This window comes from Cryptomeria japonica, chromosome 5 (assembly GCF_030272615.1).
Source record: "Cryptomeria japonica chromosome 5, Sugi_1.0, whole genome shotgun sequence".
Classification (NCBI taxonomy): domain Eukaryota; kingdom Viridiplantae; phylum Streptophyta; class Pinopsida; order Cupressales; family Cupressaceae; genus Cryptomeria; species Cryptomeria japonica.
This window is the reverse complement of record NC_081409.1, coordinates 547547131-547563473: the sequence shown is the minus strand read 5'-3', so window position 1 is coordinate 547563473 and position 16343 is coordinate 547547131. Positions and strand designations below refer to the sequence as shown.

General features: G+C 35.5%; 1 protein-coding gene across 2 annotated transcripts in view; it reads left to right on the top strand.

Moving 5' to 3' along the window:
- The first annotated feature begins 8645 nt into the window (after window positions 1-8645).
- The window catches only part of LOC131034555 (U4/U6 small nuclear ribonucleoprotein Prp31 homolog), a 30493-nt gene continuing 22795 nt past the window's right edge, over window positions 8646-16343 (top strand). Inside the window, exons 1-3 of one of the 2 annotated variants that reach the window (XM_057966067.2) lie at window positions 8646-8802; window positions 13184-13249; window positions 13419-13556. In XM_057966067.2, the coding sequence (XP_057822050.1) occupies window positions 8800-8802; window positions 13184-13249; window positions 13419-13556 (207 nt within the window). In that variant the 5' untranslated portion in view covers window positions 8646-8799. Of the gene's footprint in view, window positions 8803-9168; window positions 9253-13183; window positions 13250-13418; window positions 13557-16343 lie in introns of those variants that run through there. The other variant, XM_057966066.2, reaches the window with a different exon arrangement.

Genomic DNA, 16343 nt, shown 5'->3' with positions numbered 1-16343 from the left:
TTGTTTTATATCCACTAGCCCAACCACATCAAGATGTTGATTAGACAATATGGCCTGACCTTAAGGATAATGAGGAAAATACCTTGAAAAATCTAATGTAATAGACAGAAGCCCGATACTCCATTTACAAGATGAAGATGTAGTCCAATTTGCCATATCAAAATGACTGCAAGAGAGATGAAGAAAATCCATCTTTCTTACCTTGCTCTTCTTATCCTCTGCATTCTTTACTTCCTACACCATCGTCAAAGAATTACTTATCTTCTACATGTATGCTTCATCAAATGTTTCCTTACACTAGTAATCTAGGTATCACATGCATGAATGAGTCTTCTCACCACTTAGGTTGAGATCAGTCCAGGTAAACACCTCGATATCAGCAACAAGTTTGATTAGCAACAACAAATACAGTTAAATTTTCTGCTCCAAGAACACATAACAACTTTTTCCTGGGATTATAGTGACATGAAGGGGCTTGATTTGAATCTTTGTACATATAGGATATATATTAAAGATGAGTGTAGACCAATCAAATAACCTTAGAGGAGGATGAATCTAACTATCAAGGAAATAGTCAAAATAGAGCTACATAAGTTATTGAATGTTGGATTTGTATGTACCCCATCTGCGACAGTCAATGGGTTTCACCTCTTGTTATTTCCCAATAAAGGATGGAAAAAGAGAGTTTATGTGGACTACAAAGAGTTTAATTCAACAACAAGGATCATTTTTTATCTTCCTTTAAATGATCATGTCTTAGACTCTCTAGTAGGCAAGAAGTATTCTCATTCTTGGATGGTTTCAATGGCTACAACCAAATAAGGATTGCGCCAGAGGACCAGGACAAGAAAATATTCACTCATCCTTGGGGAACTTATGCATATGCAATCTAGCCCTTTGGCCTTTGCAATTCTCCTACTACCTTCACTTGGACAACACATTCACCAATTCATTCCCTTCATGCAATGTGTGAATGATTTTAAAGTTTTGAAAGTTGTTTAATTTCATTCTAATTAACTTGATTATTATTTTTAATTTCTAGACATGTCCCTATTAATTATGGCATTTTGTGATTATTTGTGAACCACCCTCAAAGTGGATTTTTTAAGTCAACATTTTTCTCGCCATGTTTATGGTGAGAAAAGATGACCTTGCTTTAGCTTCGTTATTCGTCCCATCTTCGAGCCTTTGAGAACTCCATAGTAGAACGTTGCCTGACTAATCACGAGCAACACATCTAGCTGTTGATGGTCCTAATTTGCCTTTTGATGCCCCAAAAATATGTTTTTTGATCCAACCCTCTTCAGGTTTGAACCATTCCACCATTTTTGCATTTTTACAACTTGGATTAACCCAACGAGGCCCATTAATAGGCATGTATTTAATCAGTGACTAATTCAATTGAATGAATATATTAGAATATCTGAAAGATTGCTTAATCAGGTTTGTTGTTGATGCAGTTGAGCTCACCAATTTTGAAATAAAATTTTCTCTATGGATGAGTACACGAGACAATGATTATTCCTTCTCTTGGAAGATTTTCTATTCCTTTCTTTTTACACTTCCCTAATTAGAGATAATAGACTAACTTGCCAAACACTTGAGAAGGTAGATTTTTTACATTTAGTCCTCCAACCTTCAAACATCTCCTTCAAAGTTGTTGGAGAAGGTATTTTCCATTCTAGTTTTTAAAGTATAAATATCTAACAATTAGTGGCAAAATCACAATGCAACAGTAGGTGATTTAGTGTTTCATCATTGCCTTTGTACATCATGCATTCGAACATAATTGAGAAGCCGATCTTTTTTAAATGTTCTCCTATGAGTATCCACCCTCTCAGAGCCAACCAATTAAAGGGGCCTTCTTTGGGGAGACAATGTCTACTCCAACATAATTGAATCATCCAAATTCTTCTTCTGCAAATTTTTCTTCTAGCAACTTGTACCCATTTTTCACTAAGTATTTTTCTTGTTTAGAGCCACACCATATTAGCTCATCTTAAGAGTTTGTAAGAAGAACTTTTCTTTCAGATACGATTACTCTAAAAAGTTTATCCTACTCATGATTTAGGTTCAACTCATTAGTATCATTCCATTTCCAAACCTCTCGAGCATGTTGCATCCTCTTTTCCATGAAGTCTGCTGCTTTCTTACCCCATCCTTCTTTCACAATTATTTTTAGATCCCTTAACCTTGAATTTTCCTCTTGGACCCGAAAGCCCTCCCAGGAATCATCCCAAAAATTTGTTACTTTCTTGTCACCAAGTTGCCAAGTTATGTGGTTTGTGATCACGATCCTACAAGGCGACATAAAATTCCAAATTGTTGATCCTTTTAAGGGATTTTTGATGGTAAGGATTCACTCTCTGCTTTGCATATCTAGATATTTTTCTTCAAAATCTTCATGTATTTCTATTCTGGATTGTTGTATAGATTCTAGATCAGTTTGGCTCCCATATCCTTATTCATAATATTTCATCTTTTGATTCTAGCTCCTCCCACCTCTTTTGGTTTGCAATTTTTTCCCATGCTAATAATATAATTTTATCATGATCTTGATTCCCATTCCAGAAGAATTTCCTCATCTTTTGTTCCACCAGGATTAATGATGTTGGGTGGATTTTTTAGGCACGTTATTGAGTAAATAGGAATGGTAGAAATCACTGATTTGCGCATAAGAATTATACCTATAGGTGCCAACAATTTACTCTTCTAGCCTTCCATACGTCCAATGCAGCTCTCAACTAGTTTGTTCCAAAGATTCAAGCAGTAAGTGCTTGAGAAGAGAGGGACTCCCAAAAACCTACCTAGTAATTTACCAGGTTTAATACCAATAATTTTGGCTATCTTACATTGCTTGTCATGACTGGTATTGAAGATTTTCTTTTTGATTTATTCTAGTTGATCTTTTGTCTTGAGTAGTTGCAATATTTCTCTAGTGTTGATTTCATACTATGTGCTTCCCTAAAGGTTGACTCCCCCATTAATAGTATGTCATCTGCAAATTGTTGGTGAGGTGTAGCTTCCATTCCTAGTGCAATGTTTGACCCTTTCCAACTCCCTTCAACCCTTGCCTTTCATATTAGTCTTCCCAACACTACAACCATAATGATGAAAAATAATGGTGACTAGATGTCACCCTGTATCAAACCCCTTGAAGCAAGAAAAAGCCTTGTGGATTGCCATTTAACAAAATGGAAAACCTGGGAGTGTTGATGCAACTTTTGATCCAAGAGACCCACCTTGGTTTGAATCCAAAACACTCTATAACTCTCAAAAGAAAGGATCCATCAACTTGATTTGAAAAAGCCTTTTAGATATCCAATTTTACTAGCATACAGTTAGTTTTTTCTTTCTTTATGGAGTGTAGTGCTTCATGTGCAATAATAATCCCCTCAACAATCAATCTCTTTGGAATGAGCCCACTTTGTTCTTCTAAAATTATGATACAATATTTTTTTCAACCTATTTGTCATCACTCTTGCTATGACTTTGTATATTGTATTATATGAGGAAATCGACCTGAAATCCTCAAACTTCTGCACCATCGATTCTTTTGGGACAAGGGAAGTGCTATTTAGATCTTTAGATAAATATGGCTTTGCTCTTGATTCCTCCACAACCCCCCATAGGTCAAACTTGATAGTCTCCCAAAAAAATTGGAAAAAGGAAGGCAAAAAGCCATCAGGCCTAGGGGCACGATCCCCTTCCATGGAGAAAACAATCACATGAACCTCTTCCATTTGGACTAGATTCTATAGCATAGCATTCTATTGGTCAGTGATGATTTTAGGAATCACTGCCAACACCTCTTCACTGGCCTTTGCGTTTCTATTAGCATTTGTATTTAAGAAGATCTCAAAAAAAATGGATTGCCTCTGAATTAATTTCTTCTCTATCTATGAGAGTGATACCAACAACATTCTTAATTTCATATATCCTATTATAAGTTCTTTGTGCTTTCACCGAGTTATGTTTTTTTTGGGTGTTTCTATCACCGTCTTTCAACTAGCACTCTCGTGACTTATGATTCCAAAAGATATCTTCCCTTGCTACAATTCCATAATAATGTTGCTTCAATGACTTTTCTTTGTGGAGGTCTGATTCTAACATGCCCTTCCTAATCACCACTTTATTCAGCTCCTTAAGTTCCTTTTCTAATTTGAGCTTTTCTACAAAGATGTTTTTGAAGTGAACACAATTCCACTCTTTGAGTCTCAACTTTAAAAATTGGAGTTTCTTGAAGAAAATATATGCCTTGTTCCCTTCTATATGTGGTGAGTTTCTCCACCAAGAGTCCATGATTTCTCTGACACCCTCATCCCTCAGCCACATTGCTTAAAATTTAAAACGGCATGTGAGTGGAACTGCATCATTTTGGATGATGAGAGAAATGGGCAAATGATCTGACCTTGAAAAAAAGGAGGATGGAGGGTTCATATACTAGGGGTTAGATGCTCGGTTACTAGTAAAAAAAAACTTGTCAAGCCTTTCTGCAATATTAAAAAAAACCTTGTTTTCTGTTCATCCATGTGAATGAACCATTTGCAGGTCTAACTTCCAAAAAACCATTGTTGATGATGAATTTTGAAAGTTTGATTGAACAATTCCAATGCACCCTTTTCCTCCTTTCTTATTCTCTAGGCCGACCATAGCATCAAAATCACCTCCCATGATTGCCATCGAGTCCTTTACTATTTGAATGACTTGTTATAACTGGTCCCAAGTTGCTCTTTTCTAACCTGTCCTTGAAGGTCCATAAACATTAAGAAAATAACACTTCACCCTTAATTGCCTCAAACCATAATTTAATCAACTACCAATTTTTGTTTTGAACCACTTCCTCCACTCTGATTAACTGGGGGTTTGAAAGGAAACCCGAACTCCCTATAGCCTTAGAGGCCTCCATAAAAATTCCTTGCTAGTATTTCCAACTTCTCAAAATTTATTTAGCTTCTTCTTTGTCTAGCCTAGTTCTTCGAGCAGAACTATATTAGGTCACGATTGATTAAGACACCACTTTATCAGTCACCTTTTATTAGAGGCATTGTAGCCTTTGACAATCTAGGACAAGGTTTTCATTGCTCTTTCAGAAGTGCAAAACCCTTCCCAAATTTAAGTTTCCTCTATCCTTTTGCGCTTCCTACCAATTCTAACATGAATTTATTAGATTTCCTTCTGCTTGATTTCCTCTCTCCCACTTCGATCTTATTATAGTAGATAGAGTCTGACACACAATCCTCTTTTCCAATATGTCTTCCTTGTCATCCATGTTTAAGATATCTTCTTCATTTGAGGCTTGCATACTATCCTCCATTCCTTGCCCTGACTAGTGTAATCATGAGCACCTCTTCATTTATTGCTTGCACACATTGGTGAGGGTTGGGGGAAAACTATTGAATTCCCTTATCATGACAAAGGAGTTTCTCATATCCTTCCTCTAATAAACTACTTGATGAGCCATTTTACTAGGGCTCCCACCATTACCTACACTTTCCTCTGTTCTAATCTCCTCCTTAGTATCCATGTCCCCACCATCTCCCTTGTTGTTGGGGTTCGAGTCTCTAGTATCAACGTGGTAGTAATGGGCCTTTATTGAAGTTTCTAGACACTTTGGATTCATATGGGCCCTATTGAAAAAAAGAAGGTCGGTATTTGACTCCTTCAATTCAGATCCATCCACATTTACCATTGATTGTGATGTTTTCCTTGATCAATTTCCAACAATCCAACCCTCTAAGCTTATGCCATTCTCCACAATGGCCTGTATTACTTCCTTGATTCCTAATGGATCCTTTGATATGAGAGTATCTGCATTCTCTCACCATGTGTTACAATGACCACCTTCAACTCTGTTAGCATGAAGCTTCTCCCCTTTATTTGACTCTTTTTCATTGGCCAAAGATGTAATTTTGTTAACTAGAATCTCACTCTCTTGCTCTTTTTGTTTCTTATTTTTGATACATTCTTTTGTAGAATGACAATCCTCTTTACAGATCTTGTAGTTTTCCATTAATTCTTCCACTTATATTTGTTGCCTCCAAATACCTTCATTTGACCAAGTTTCTATTGCTATTGGAAGAGGGAAAAAAGAGCACCACAAAATGCACATTCTTGTGCATATGTTGTGATCCTTTGTCTCCACCGCTTCATCAACCTTTATGAATTGACCCAATTTGTTTTTGATGAGTTTTAGGGTTTCCATCTCCCAATATCCTTGAGGGAGATTGTAAAGACATATCCATATTGGAACTTACTCAATGGTTGCCTCCAATGGGTTGAAGTTTGGTGCCAGTCTTTAATAAAGAAACCCATCCCCCACATTAAAAAGGGGCTACTATTCAAGATCCATTTTTTTTTCTCTTGCATTCTCACATATGACTAGATAAAAGCCATTCAAAAGTGTTTTCAATATAATTTTTTTCCCTAGTTTTCATCACACCATTTACCGACCCTTGTAAAATAGGCCATTCTCCCACCAATTTCAAAAAGAAGGCTCACTCTTTTAGGCTCGAAATAAACTCCTTCCATTCCATATTATCAATATTTAAATAGATTATTCCATTATGCTTGGTTTAAATACTAACTTGATCTTCCTTAGTTGGGATTGGGTTTTCTTTTAGTTGCCACGTTTTCCTTTCTATATGCTTGTAGTTCAAACCTTATCAAAATAAGATTCTGGCAAAGCCCCATTTGGATGGAGAGGTTGTTTCTCTTCCATTGCTATTCAAATGACCAAGAGCTGGTTTGCTTTGCTGATTAAGTTGTTGATCCTCCCAAACCCTAGCAGGGAGCACCATGCCAACATTCTTCCTCTTTGAAAGCTGCAACCACGACTCCACAACTGATTCACACGACCATGTCTGCCAATCTGAAATCCTAAATGACCGCCATGAAAAGCCATTCTAACTGTAGACGTATAAAATGACCATATTCTTAAATGAATATTTAATGTTCATTTTATTCTCATTCCTCTATTTAGTTAAATCTAATTTAATTAAATCACCCACATTCCTCTATTTAAATTAAATAAATTATTCAATCTATTTATTTAAATTCACTTAAGCCTTTTATATCATTTAATTAAATAAATCATTTTATTTAATAAAATCCCTTCTCTCTACTTTTAATTAAATTTACATTTAATTAAATAGTTCATCCCAAATAAATAAATCTAATTTATTTAAATTCCCCACTTACAACCAAATTAAAATAAAACAATTTATTTTAATTAAATCCTATTATCCCTCACCCACTTGCATTTTCCTACATCTCCCACTTGCCTCCTAACCCTCTTCCTAAATTCTTCTAGAACCCTTCTAATCCTAATCAATTAACCTAAACCCATCAATTATCCCATTTCCCTAAATTTGAGGAGGTCACTTCTCAAATTTGGAGGAAAGTCTTCCAAAAGCATTAAAGCCTTTATGCTTTCAACAAGTTAAAGTCTTCCAAAAGCATTAAAGCCTTTATGCCTTCAACGAGCTAACTTGTTGAATATCCCCAAATTTGGAAGGACTCTTACAAATTTGTCCCCAAAGTCTTTCAAACCATTAATGGTTAACTAACCCTTAGTGGCATGGTTAGAGACTTTTTGCCTAGCTCAACCCTCATCTAACCCAGGGGTCTCATCAAGCATTCATTGCTTTGACCACGATTATCCCTTTAACCCTTGCACAAGAGTTTATCCTTTGGGTAAAACCTTTATCCATTGGATAACCCTTTATCCATTGGATAACCCTAACTTAACCTTAACCTTTACCCCCTAAGGTAACCATGAGGTCTTCTCAAGCATTTAATGCTTCTTACTTCTCCTCTCAAGCAGTCTTATGTTGACAATTCTCACCATTTCATTGGTGAGAATTGCAAGCCTAGATTGATAACTTTCAATCCTGACCCTTGATTAGATCATTCAATCCTGACCATCCATTGCCATGTTTTTCCTATAAATAGAGCCCTCATCCCTCCATTTTAGGATCCAAGTCTTTAGCATCATACTTATACTTAATTTTAGCAAGCATTTAACCTCTTTTTGTAATAGAAATAAATCTAATAACCATTTTAGAGTATTTCTATCATCCTAGGTTAAAACATATAACTAGTATATCATGTTAGAATATTATTTTTACTAACCTTGTCATCTTATCATCTAGTTTATTTCATTTGTTAGAATCATGCATAAATAGGATGCATTCATACTAAATTTGATCTAAAGCATCCCTCATTTTTGCCTTTGTCATCCCTAAGTCACTTTGCTCAGTGATCTGAGAGAAAAGACATTGGCTTGAGGGACCTTGTGAGATAGAGAACCATGGAACACTCCTTGGGAAGTTGAGCTATTCCTCATGGCTCCATAACTTGCACTAAGAGTCCCATGGGTGTGTGGGCAAGTCTTTGAATATTTTCACAATTTAAGTTTCATTGAACCGCTTTTCCCGCATACACTAATAATTTCATAAAATAATTTTAAATAAAATTCACACTTTTGAATACATATATTTGAAAATTCTACATTAATCTATTTTATTACAAATACAAACTAACTACTAACAAAAATAAAATTGAAATAAACATATTTAAAATTTTTTTTTCACCTTTTAAGCTAAGAAGCGAACACCGGACATTAATAAATAACTTTCTAATATCAGCATATAAAACTTTGTGAAAAATGTATTCACATTACACGCTGAAGGGAGGTCACAAGTTCGACACTCGCGAATTCATACTCCTGCTCTGCTCTTGCCGACCTACAATTTGCTCAACAGTAATAACAAACTAGTTGTAGTCCCATTGCCGAAAATGGTGAGTTCCCATTTTCTCTTCAATTCTGTAAATTTTCCCTTAAATCCTTTGGGTATAGACCATCTTTTTTTGCTTCGATTGGATGTCTCTGAACGATTATCTGGAGCTTGGATGGGTTGTCAATAATGTTTTCTTATTTGACGTCATCTAATTTTAAGCCGAAAAAATTAAACTTTCAGGCAGTATAAACATTCCTTTCGTCAAGTCTGATAACTTACAACCACTCACGTCTAATCGTTTTTAATACATTTATCTCTACAAATTTTATTTGATCTTCGAATCATATCAGATTTCAATAGCCCTAAAATCTGATTTATTGTCAATATATTGAAGGATTGGTTTCCGTTTGTCTCATTTAAAAAATATCTGGTATGGTATGCTTTCATTTTTTTTTCTTGCAAACTCTGCCAATTTGTTCTCATGGGCATCATTTTTGTGCTGGATCTTGAGGTAAGTCACTTACCATGGTTTGAGTGAGTTGTATTGTTTGGAATCTGAATGCAACGGGATGTTTTTTTTTTTTTTTGTGTTTTATTTGATTCTAAAACAATTCTGTTGTTATTTGCACACACGAGGAAAAACGACTTTCAGGCGGCTAAAACATTCCTTGCCCCGTGCCAGATTAAAATTATAGACGACTTCAATTTTAGGGTTTGAATGTTTTATCTTCTTGGTATTATTATTTTGCACTGACTTCCAAATTTCTTTGGCTTCGTAAATCCAGTGCTTGGAGTATTTTGCCAAAGGTGTTGCCTGTTGAGGGTGTTTTTATTTTTTATTATGGAACAGAGGATTTATTTTTCTTGGTAAATCCTAGCATTGAAGAGATGCACCTTTGTTGTATGAGGTTGGTTTGCCCTATGCTGAATGAAGATGTGACTGGTAATTTAGTTGATACCTCTACTAATATTAAAATGGGTATTGCAAGTAATAATGACGAGATTTTGCACCCTCAAATTGTCAAGGAAATTTGTGAAGTTTATATTTTTATTACTCTAGCTTCCAATTGGTCTTTACTAGTTTCTGATGTTAATGGAAACATTGTTATAATGAACTCCTTTAATTAAACCCTTTTCTTAAATAATGATGTATAAATGAGTAAAATTTATAAACTTTGTTTCTCTTTAAAAAACCTAACGGTATCATTTATTCATAGAAATTTATTTACATCCCACATTGGCCATGCTTTCCAAAAGGATACAGCCCTCAACCATAGCAAGAGAAACTTCAAATATACCAGTCAATCATGTCTTTTTGTAAACAGATGCACCCTTTAAGTGCTAAATCCCTGGGGTTTTCCTTTTGCAGCCTTTAGACACCTATCCATATTTACTATCGTTAATAATATTCATGTAGATCTGTCACAAGCCATCTCCATCCCCAACACCTAGCTTATCATCCAAGCTATTTAGTTCATAAAAAACTATCTCACAAGCAACTGAGAAAAGCTTCAGGTAAAACATTCACTGACATTCCTAGTGAATGTTGTTCAACATTGGTATAAATTATAACATACCTTGAGCATCTTTGGAAAGGCATAATGTATCAATTTACTTTCACATTCATTTCTTCTGATCGATGAGTGAGGTCTATTTATATAAATAGGCAAAAACATCCGATTTGGAATTACAAACTAACCACTAAGCATAAGCCATGCTGTTGAACAAGACTTAGAGAGTTGGCTCCAGAGAAAGCTTTGGGTTGCACTATAGAAAAGGCCATGACATCAACTATACTCCATTGAAGCCTGAAGGATTGATACAGTGACTATGCACTATATATATTGTTGGCAAAAAAATTCCTATTTCCACCATAGAGAGCATCAAATTTCTAAACATCAACCATCTCAAAGAGACATCAACTAATTTCTTGAAAGTTTATATAGACTTGTAGGATTTAAATGAGTAAGGTATACACAGCCAAGATGCAGTAATATCCCTTGATCCATATAGTCCTTCATAAGCTATAAGCATGGCTTTATGAACTTGTAAATAAGACAGATTCTTTACGCTCGAGTCTAACCAATCTCCCTACGGTTGCTGCTTCCATATATTCACAACAAAACAAAAGTAGATCTAAAGATATTATTTGCTATTGTGAGATAACTTACAGTTGCTACCTAGAAGACATGCAATTCAAAATGTGGAAGGCATGTACTCTATTTGGGGATGTGGTTCTCGTTTATTACTTCCAACTTTACCCGATTATTTTGACCATATACAATCTCCTTTCATATATTTTTAATGTGTTTGTCCTACTAAAGTGTGGTTCTTTATCACAAGATCAGATTTTAATTACACTCATGGTTTTGAATTGAGTGTAAGTTACTTTATGGAGTGACATTTAATAGCTTTATTATAGTGAGTGGTTCTCATAAAGTGTAAGAGTAACACTAATGTTCAATTAATCCAAAGACAATACTATCTCATCCAATTTCAGGCTACTTCAGAACCTACCGTTTCTGTTGTAGACAAAGATGACTGGCTACGAACAGGTGATCTCTATTACATTGATGATGAAGACTACATCTTTTTAGTAGACATGCTGAAAGAGATGATTAAATATGGTATAGCTTCATTTTTTTGAAAGATTCAACTTCTTAGTTTCCAGCTTGTCTTGCAAATTTTCTATGGATTCAACGAATTATTTTTTTTAGCTTTAACCAAAATATTATAATTTTATTACTGATACAAGTTACTCTGCTGAACTAGAAGCACTTATACTTTCTCACCCTGAGATTGTGGATGTTGCAGTGATACTATAAGTAACAATGGTCTTTGAATTCATTTGAATCTAATCTCATCTGAACAATTTTATGCAAAGAGAAAAGCATATACTTGTTTATTATACTGCCATAAATTTCTATTGTGATGATTATTTTCACCAATGGTTGATGGGAAGGAGAAAATGTTTTTCATTTTCTATATTATTATAATTATATATTTTGCATGTCCCATATTCAAAGATTCTTTGGGATTTTAAGAATTTGTCTATTTGAATATTTCCATGGAGAGTAGAATTTTTTTTTCATTCTCTAAATTTATGACATATTATACTTTTACAGAGTTCTAAAAGTTGTACATCCTTATCAAAATTTAAAATCAATCTAATTCATGATTATATTGCAATCTTTTGCAATAAATGCAAGGATAAGTTCTTTTGGTTCACCTTTACCACTAACCTAACTCCTGCCAATTCTAACACCACTTAGAATTGTTCTTAAATACATTTCAAAATAATGTATTATATGCACAAATCGAATTGTTCTTTCTAACATATTAACATACATATATTTTTCTATCGCCATAATTCTTGCACCCCTTCTGGTGCAAGTGCTAGTGTTAAATCACATGAAGTTGGAATCCAAACCCGTTTGAAATTGCATGAAAGTATTTTCAATGAATTTAATTTTTGTAATGTAATGTGTTATTGATAAATTCTAGGTAACCTAAAAACACGGGGTTGGAATAACCATATATGGCTTGAACATTTACAGTAACTCTGAAGATATTGAAAGGACACTCGCTGCCAAACCCAGCTTCAGATGGACAATATTCAGCATGTAGATTAACAAACTCATAAGCTGCACCTACTTCAATCTGATTTTTTGAAACATATTGGCAACTATAAGTCAATTGCTGCTGAAAACACCCCAAAGATTGTTTTGTCTGATATGTATAAACAGAACATCATAGTCTGGATAGAAATACCAGATTTAAACTTAGCAATATGCTCAAGATTCTCTGGAATGACATCATTGTATAGGGTCGGCACTGTAATCATGTGATGGTTCAAATGTATCTCAGTTCCTCATTTTATACTCCTTCAACATCTTTTATCACGTTTGGATGGTTTAAACTTTATTAATGTGTAAAAGTAAAATGCATAGGGTTAAGGATCCCGAGACCCGGCATAATTGTTCATTGAGATGCCAACTCCTAGCTGACGTTAACCTTCCAATCTGGAAAAATAAAAATATGGCATGAATTTCAAAATTCCAATTCGAGCATAGTAATTTCTGACTTGAGGAATTATTTTTCCTTTAGCTTCAAGCATATTGCACCTGCAAAAAAGTTTGCAAAAATAAAATGCTACTATCTGGTTCCTGTTAATTGCTTAATTCTTTAGTGCCCCTAAAAGATGTGGATACCAATATCTGAATAACTTTGGAAACCGGCTAGATCCACCGTGCATTGGTGACAAATAACTCAAAAAGCAGCAGAAGCATGAAATATCTTTTGTGATTTCTTCCGTAACCCGATATTCTTTATGATTGCTTCTTGAAAAGCTTTTTTATGTATTTATTTTTGCTTTAATAGAAGCTATATTGTGTTGTGTATAATCTAGATTGTTATCTAAGCTCAGATTGTCTATCGTGCAGGCCACTCTTGCAGATTCATTTTTGGCTGATCTTGAAGACTTATCCGACAATGATGTGCCACTTAGTGTAAATCTATTTGAACTTTCATAAGTTTTGCTTCAGATAAATTAGTAAATACAGATACTGTTTATTTATTGGACATCGACACAAGATCATATTTTCCATGTCAGCTCTGAATAATAGTAATGCTTGTTTTGAAGTTTCAAAAGTTTCTAATTAAGTTGTGCACTGGCAGGACCATGAGAATGATGATGCAGGGGAGGAGGCCGAAGATGTTGATGATGAGATGGCTGATATTGAAACTCTTAATTATGATGATCTGGATAGTGTTTCAAAGCTACAGAAGACGCAACGTTATATTGATATTATGCAAGTATGTGTTAAAGAAATATAGAATATAAGAAAATAAAATATTAATAAACAAAGTTTTATGCATATTGACACAGCTATGGAATATAATTATCTTTGTCTTTGATCCAGTCACTTCCTGTTATATTTGCTTTTTAGTGTTTTTTTAAAAGGTTTGTCATATTGTCATACATTTCTTTGGCCAGAATAAATTAAATAAAACTCCTAATCATCCAGGAGCAGAAAAGAGGAAGTGAATCAAATCCAAAGATAGATCTTTATCTTCCACAGAAAAAGTGGTTTATTTTCATCTAATATATTTTTTTTATGTTAGAGATAGTTCACCAAAATACATCAAATATGATATAACTGTCTTGTCTGATCAATATATCACTGACTACATCTATCCAAATGAGTATCCTATGAAGCACACATAATAAAAAATAACTACAGCCAGCCATAGCTACGTGAGTACATGAACAAAATTGTAGAACAACAAGAGTTCAAAACATAACAACATGATAGTACAGGACATCAGTCCCATGGCCCAATAATATTATTATTGACATCTGCCTGATCACAGTCATAAGCACCCAGAGGAGGTTCAATATTAGGATCTGCTACAACATCCCACCTAGGGATTTCCCACCTAGGGATTTCCTTTTCTTGCATGGCATCATTTACAGCTTCAATGTCTTTCTTTTCAATGCCCTTCTCCTTGAGCACTTGGTTCAAAAGCTCCAGTTCCTTCTGGTCCAGCATGTCCTTGTATTTGCTGAAGAAATGGGCAGATTTGATATCAGCCCTGTAAATTAGCAGCACTCCTTCCTGTGCCAATATCATAAATCTGCTTTTTAGGATTTCCAAGACAGCTGACACCTGCATCATGATCATAATAAAGGTGAGTTTATCATTAAACTCAGCAAGGCTCCCCACTTGGCCCTGAAAGACCTCTTCGTTCCTCCTTTTCCACAAAAACCATAGAATCTCACAATACAATACAGACCAAAATTTGTTCAAATTAGCATCAAAATAATCCACATAACCAGCTAAGATTTCAATCCAAGATAGACCAGGCCGGGAGTTCCAATGGATGGGAGAGCCAAGAAACAGAGACGACACAGCCAAGGCAAACTTGCATTCAAAGAAAAGATGCACCACATACTCAGGCACCTGACAGACAGGGCAGACCAAAGGGGTAATACCAATAGAACTCAGAACATCACCAACAGCAATTTTATTAAGCAGAATAAGCCACCTCAGACAGGTTTTTTTTGGTTCAGTTGGGGAGTGCCACAAAAAAGAAAAGATTTTATGCCATTTGGGGTCCGGCCAGTCAAGGCTCCAGCACCTATTCGTCCATTTAATAATGCTATCACAGTTCCTTCATCATCCCATATAGAGCTTTAACAGAGACATCCATCAATTTTGTCCCATCTTTCCAAACCAACTGATCCACAAAATCCTCCCCCAACAGGGTTCCACCTGGAAAGGCTGATCCAAAAGCCTTCAGAATCAGAGTGTAGGTCTTTTTGTGAGTAGGAGGAATACCATATTTATTGCATAATTCTGTCCAGGACCCAAGTCTTCCCCCAATTAACAAATCACTAATAGAGATTATGCCCAAAGAAAGCCAAATTTTTGCAGAACAGCTCTGAGTCAAAGCCAAGGGCATATTATTTAGTTGAAGCCCCCACCATAAGGATCTATCCACAACTGAATATGCAGGAGGGCCTCCAACAGCCCCTCTCGAGCCCAAAAAAGTCCTCATATGAGTCCAAGCTTTCCACAATGAAGAAAAAATTACAGTCAAAAGTTTTCACTGGAAATTCCCCCAACAAAATATCCCATATTGACAAATCATTCCATGTTTTGCCACCCTTAGGTTTTGAAAGTTTAATATTATTCCTGATCAGCACTTTCCATGGTTGATCCCCCCTCAATGCAATGAAAACCCACTTTGAGGCAAGAGCAATCCCATGAGCTTTAAGGTGTCTGAGACCTAGTCCTCCAAGTTTCTTAGTGGTACAACACCATTCCCAGGAGACACAATGTCTCTTTCTAGATCCTTTACCATCAAACCAAAGAAAATCCCTCAATATTTTAGCCAACTTGTTCACCTAGTAGTTGGAGAATAGCCATGTGGAGGAGAAATACATAGCATGTGAAGATAATACCTTCTGAACAACTTGGGATCTGCCTGCAATAGAGAGAAGGTGTGTCTGCCATTTTATATGTTTCTTTTCTATCTTGGCAAAGATCCATTCCCACATATCCTTTGTGGAAGGGGAAATAGCAAAGGGGATCACCAAATATCTAACAATTTTAGAGGGGCCAGACCAAATCCACCCCTTGTCAGTTGTCAGTAATCCACCCAGGAGGGGCAGCATTCTGCCCAATTACAGTAGATTTGTGGGGGGCAATCTTGGAACCAGAAGCATCACAAAAGAGCTGAAGTCTATCCAAGACATTTTCAAAATTCTTTACTGAAAGTTCCACAAACAGGGCTGTATCATCGGCAAATTGAGCATTGATAAGATTTTCCCCATTAGGAATCCTGATTCCTTTCTTTGGAGGGCCAAATTCATAGCTTCTCAGGATATAATACAAGGCATCTGTAGCAATATCAAAGAGAGCTGGGGCAATAGGACACCCTTTTTTGATAGAACGTTGGAGCTTAATTGGTTCAGAGATCACCCTGTTGACATCAATCACTGTGGAGGAGTCCTTAAAATGAATTCTTATCCAATTACAAAAGAATGGAGGAAAACCAAAGGCTTGTAGCATTCCCATCACAAATGGCCATTCAATC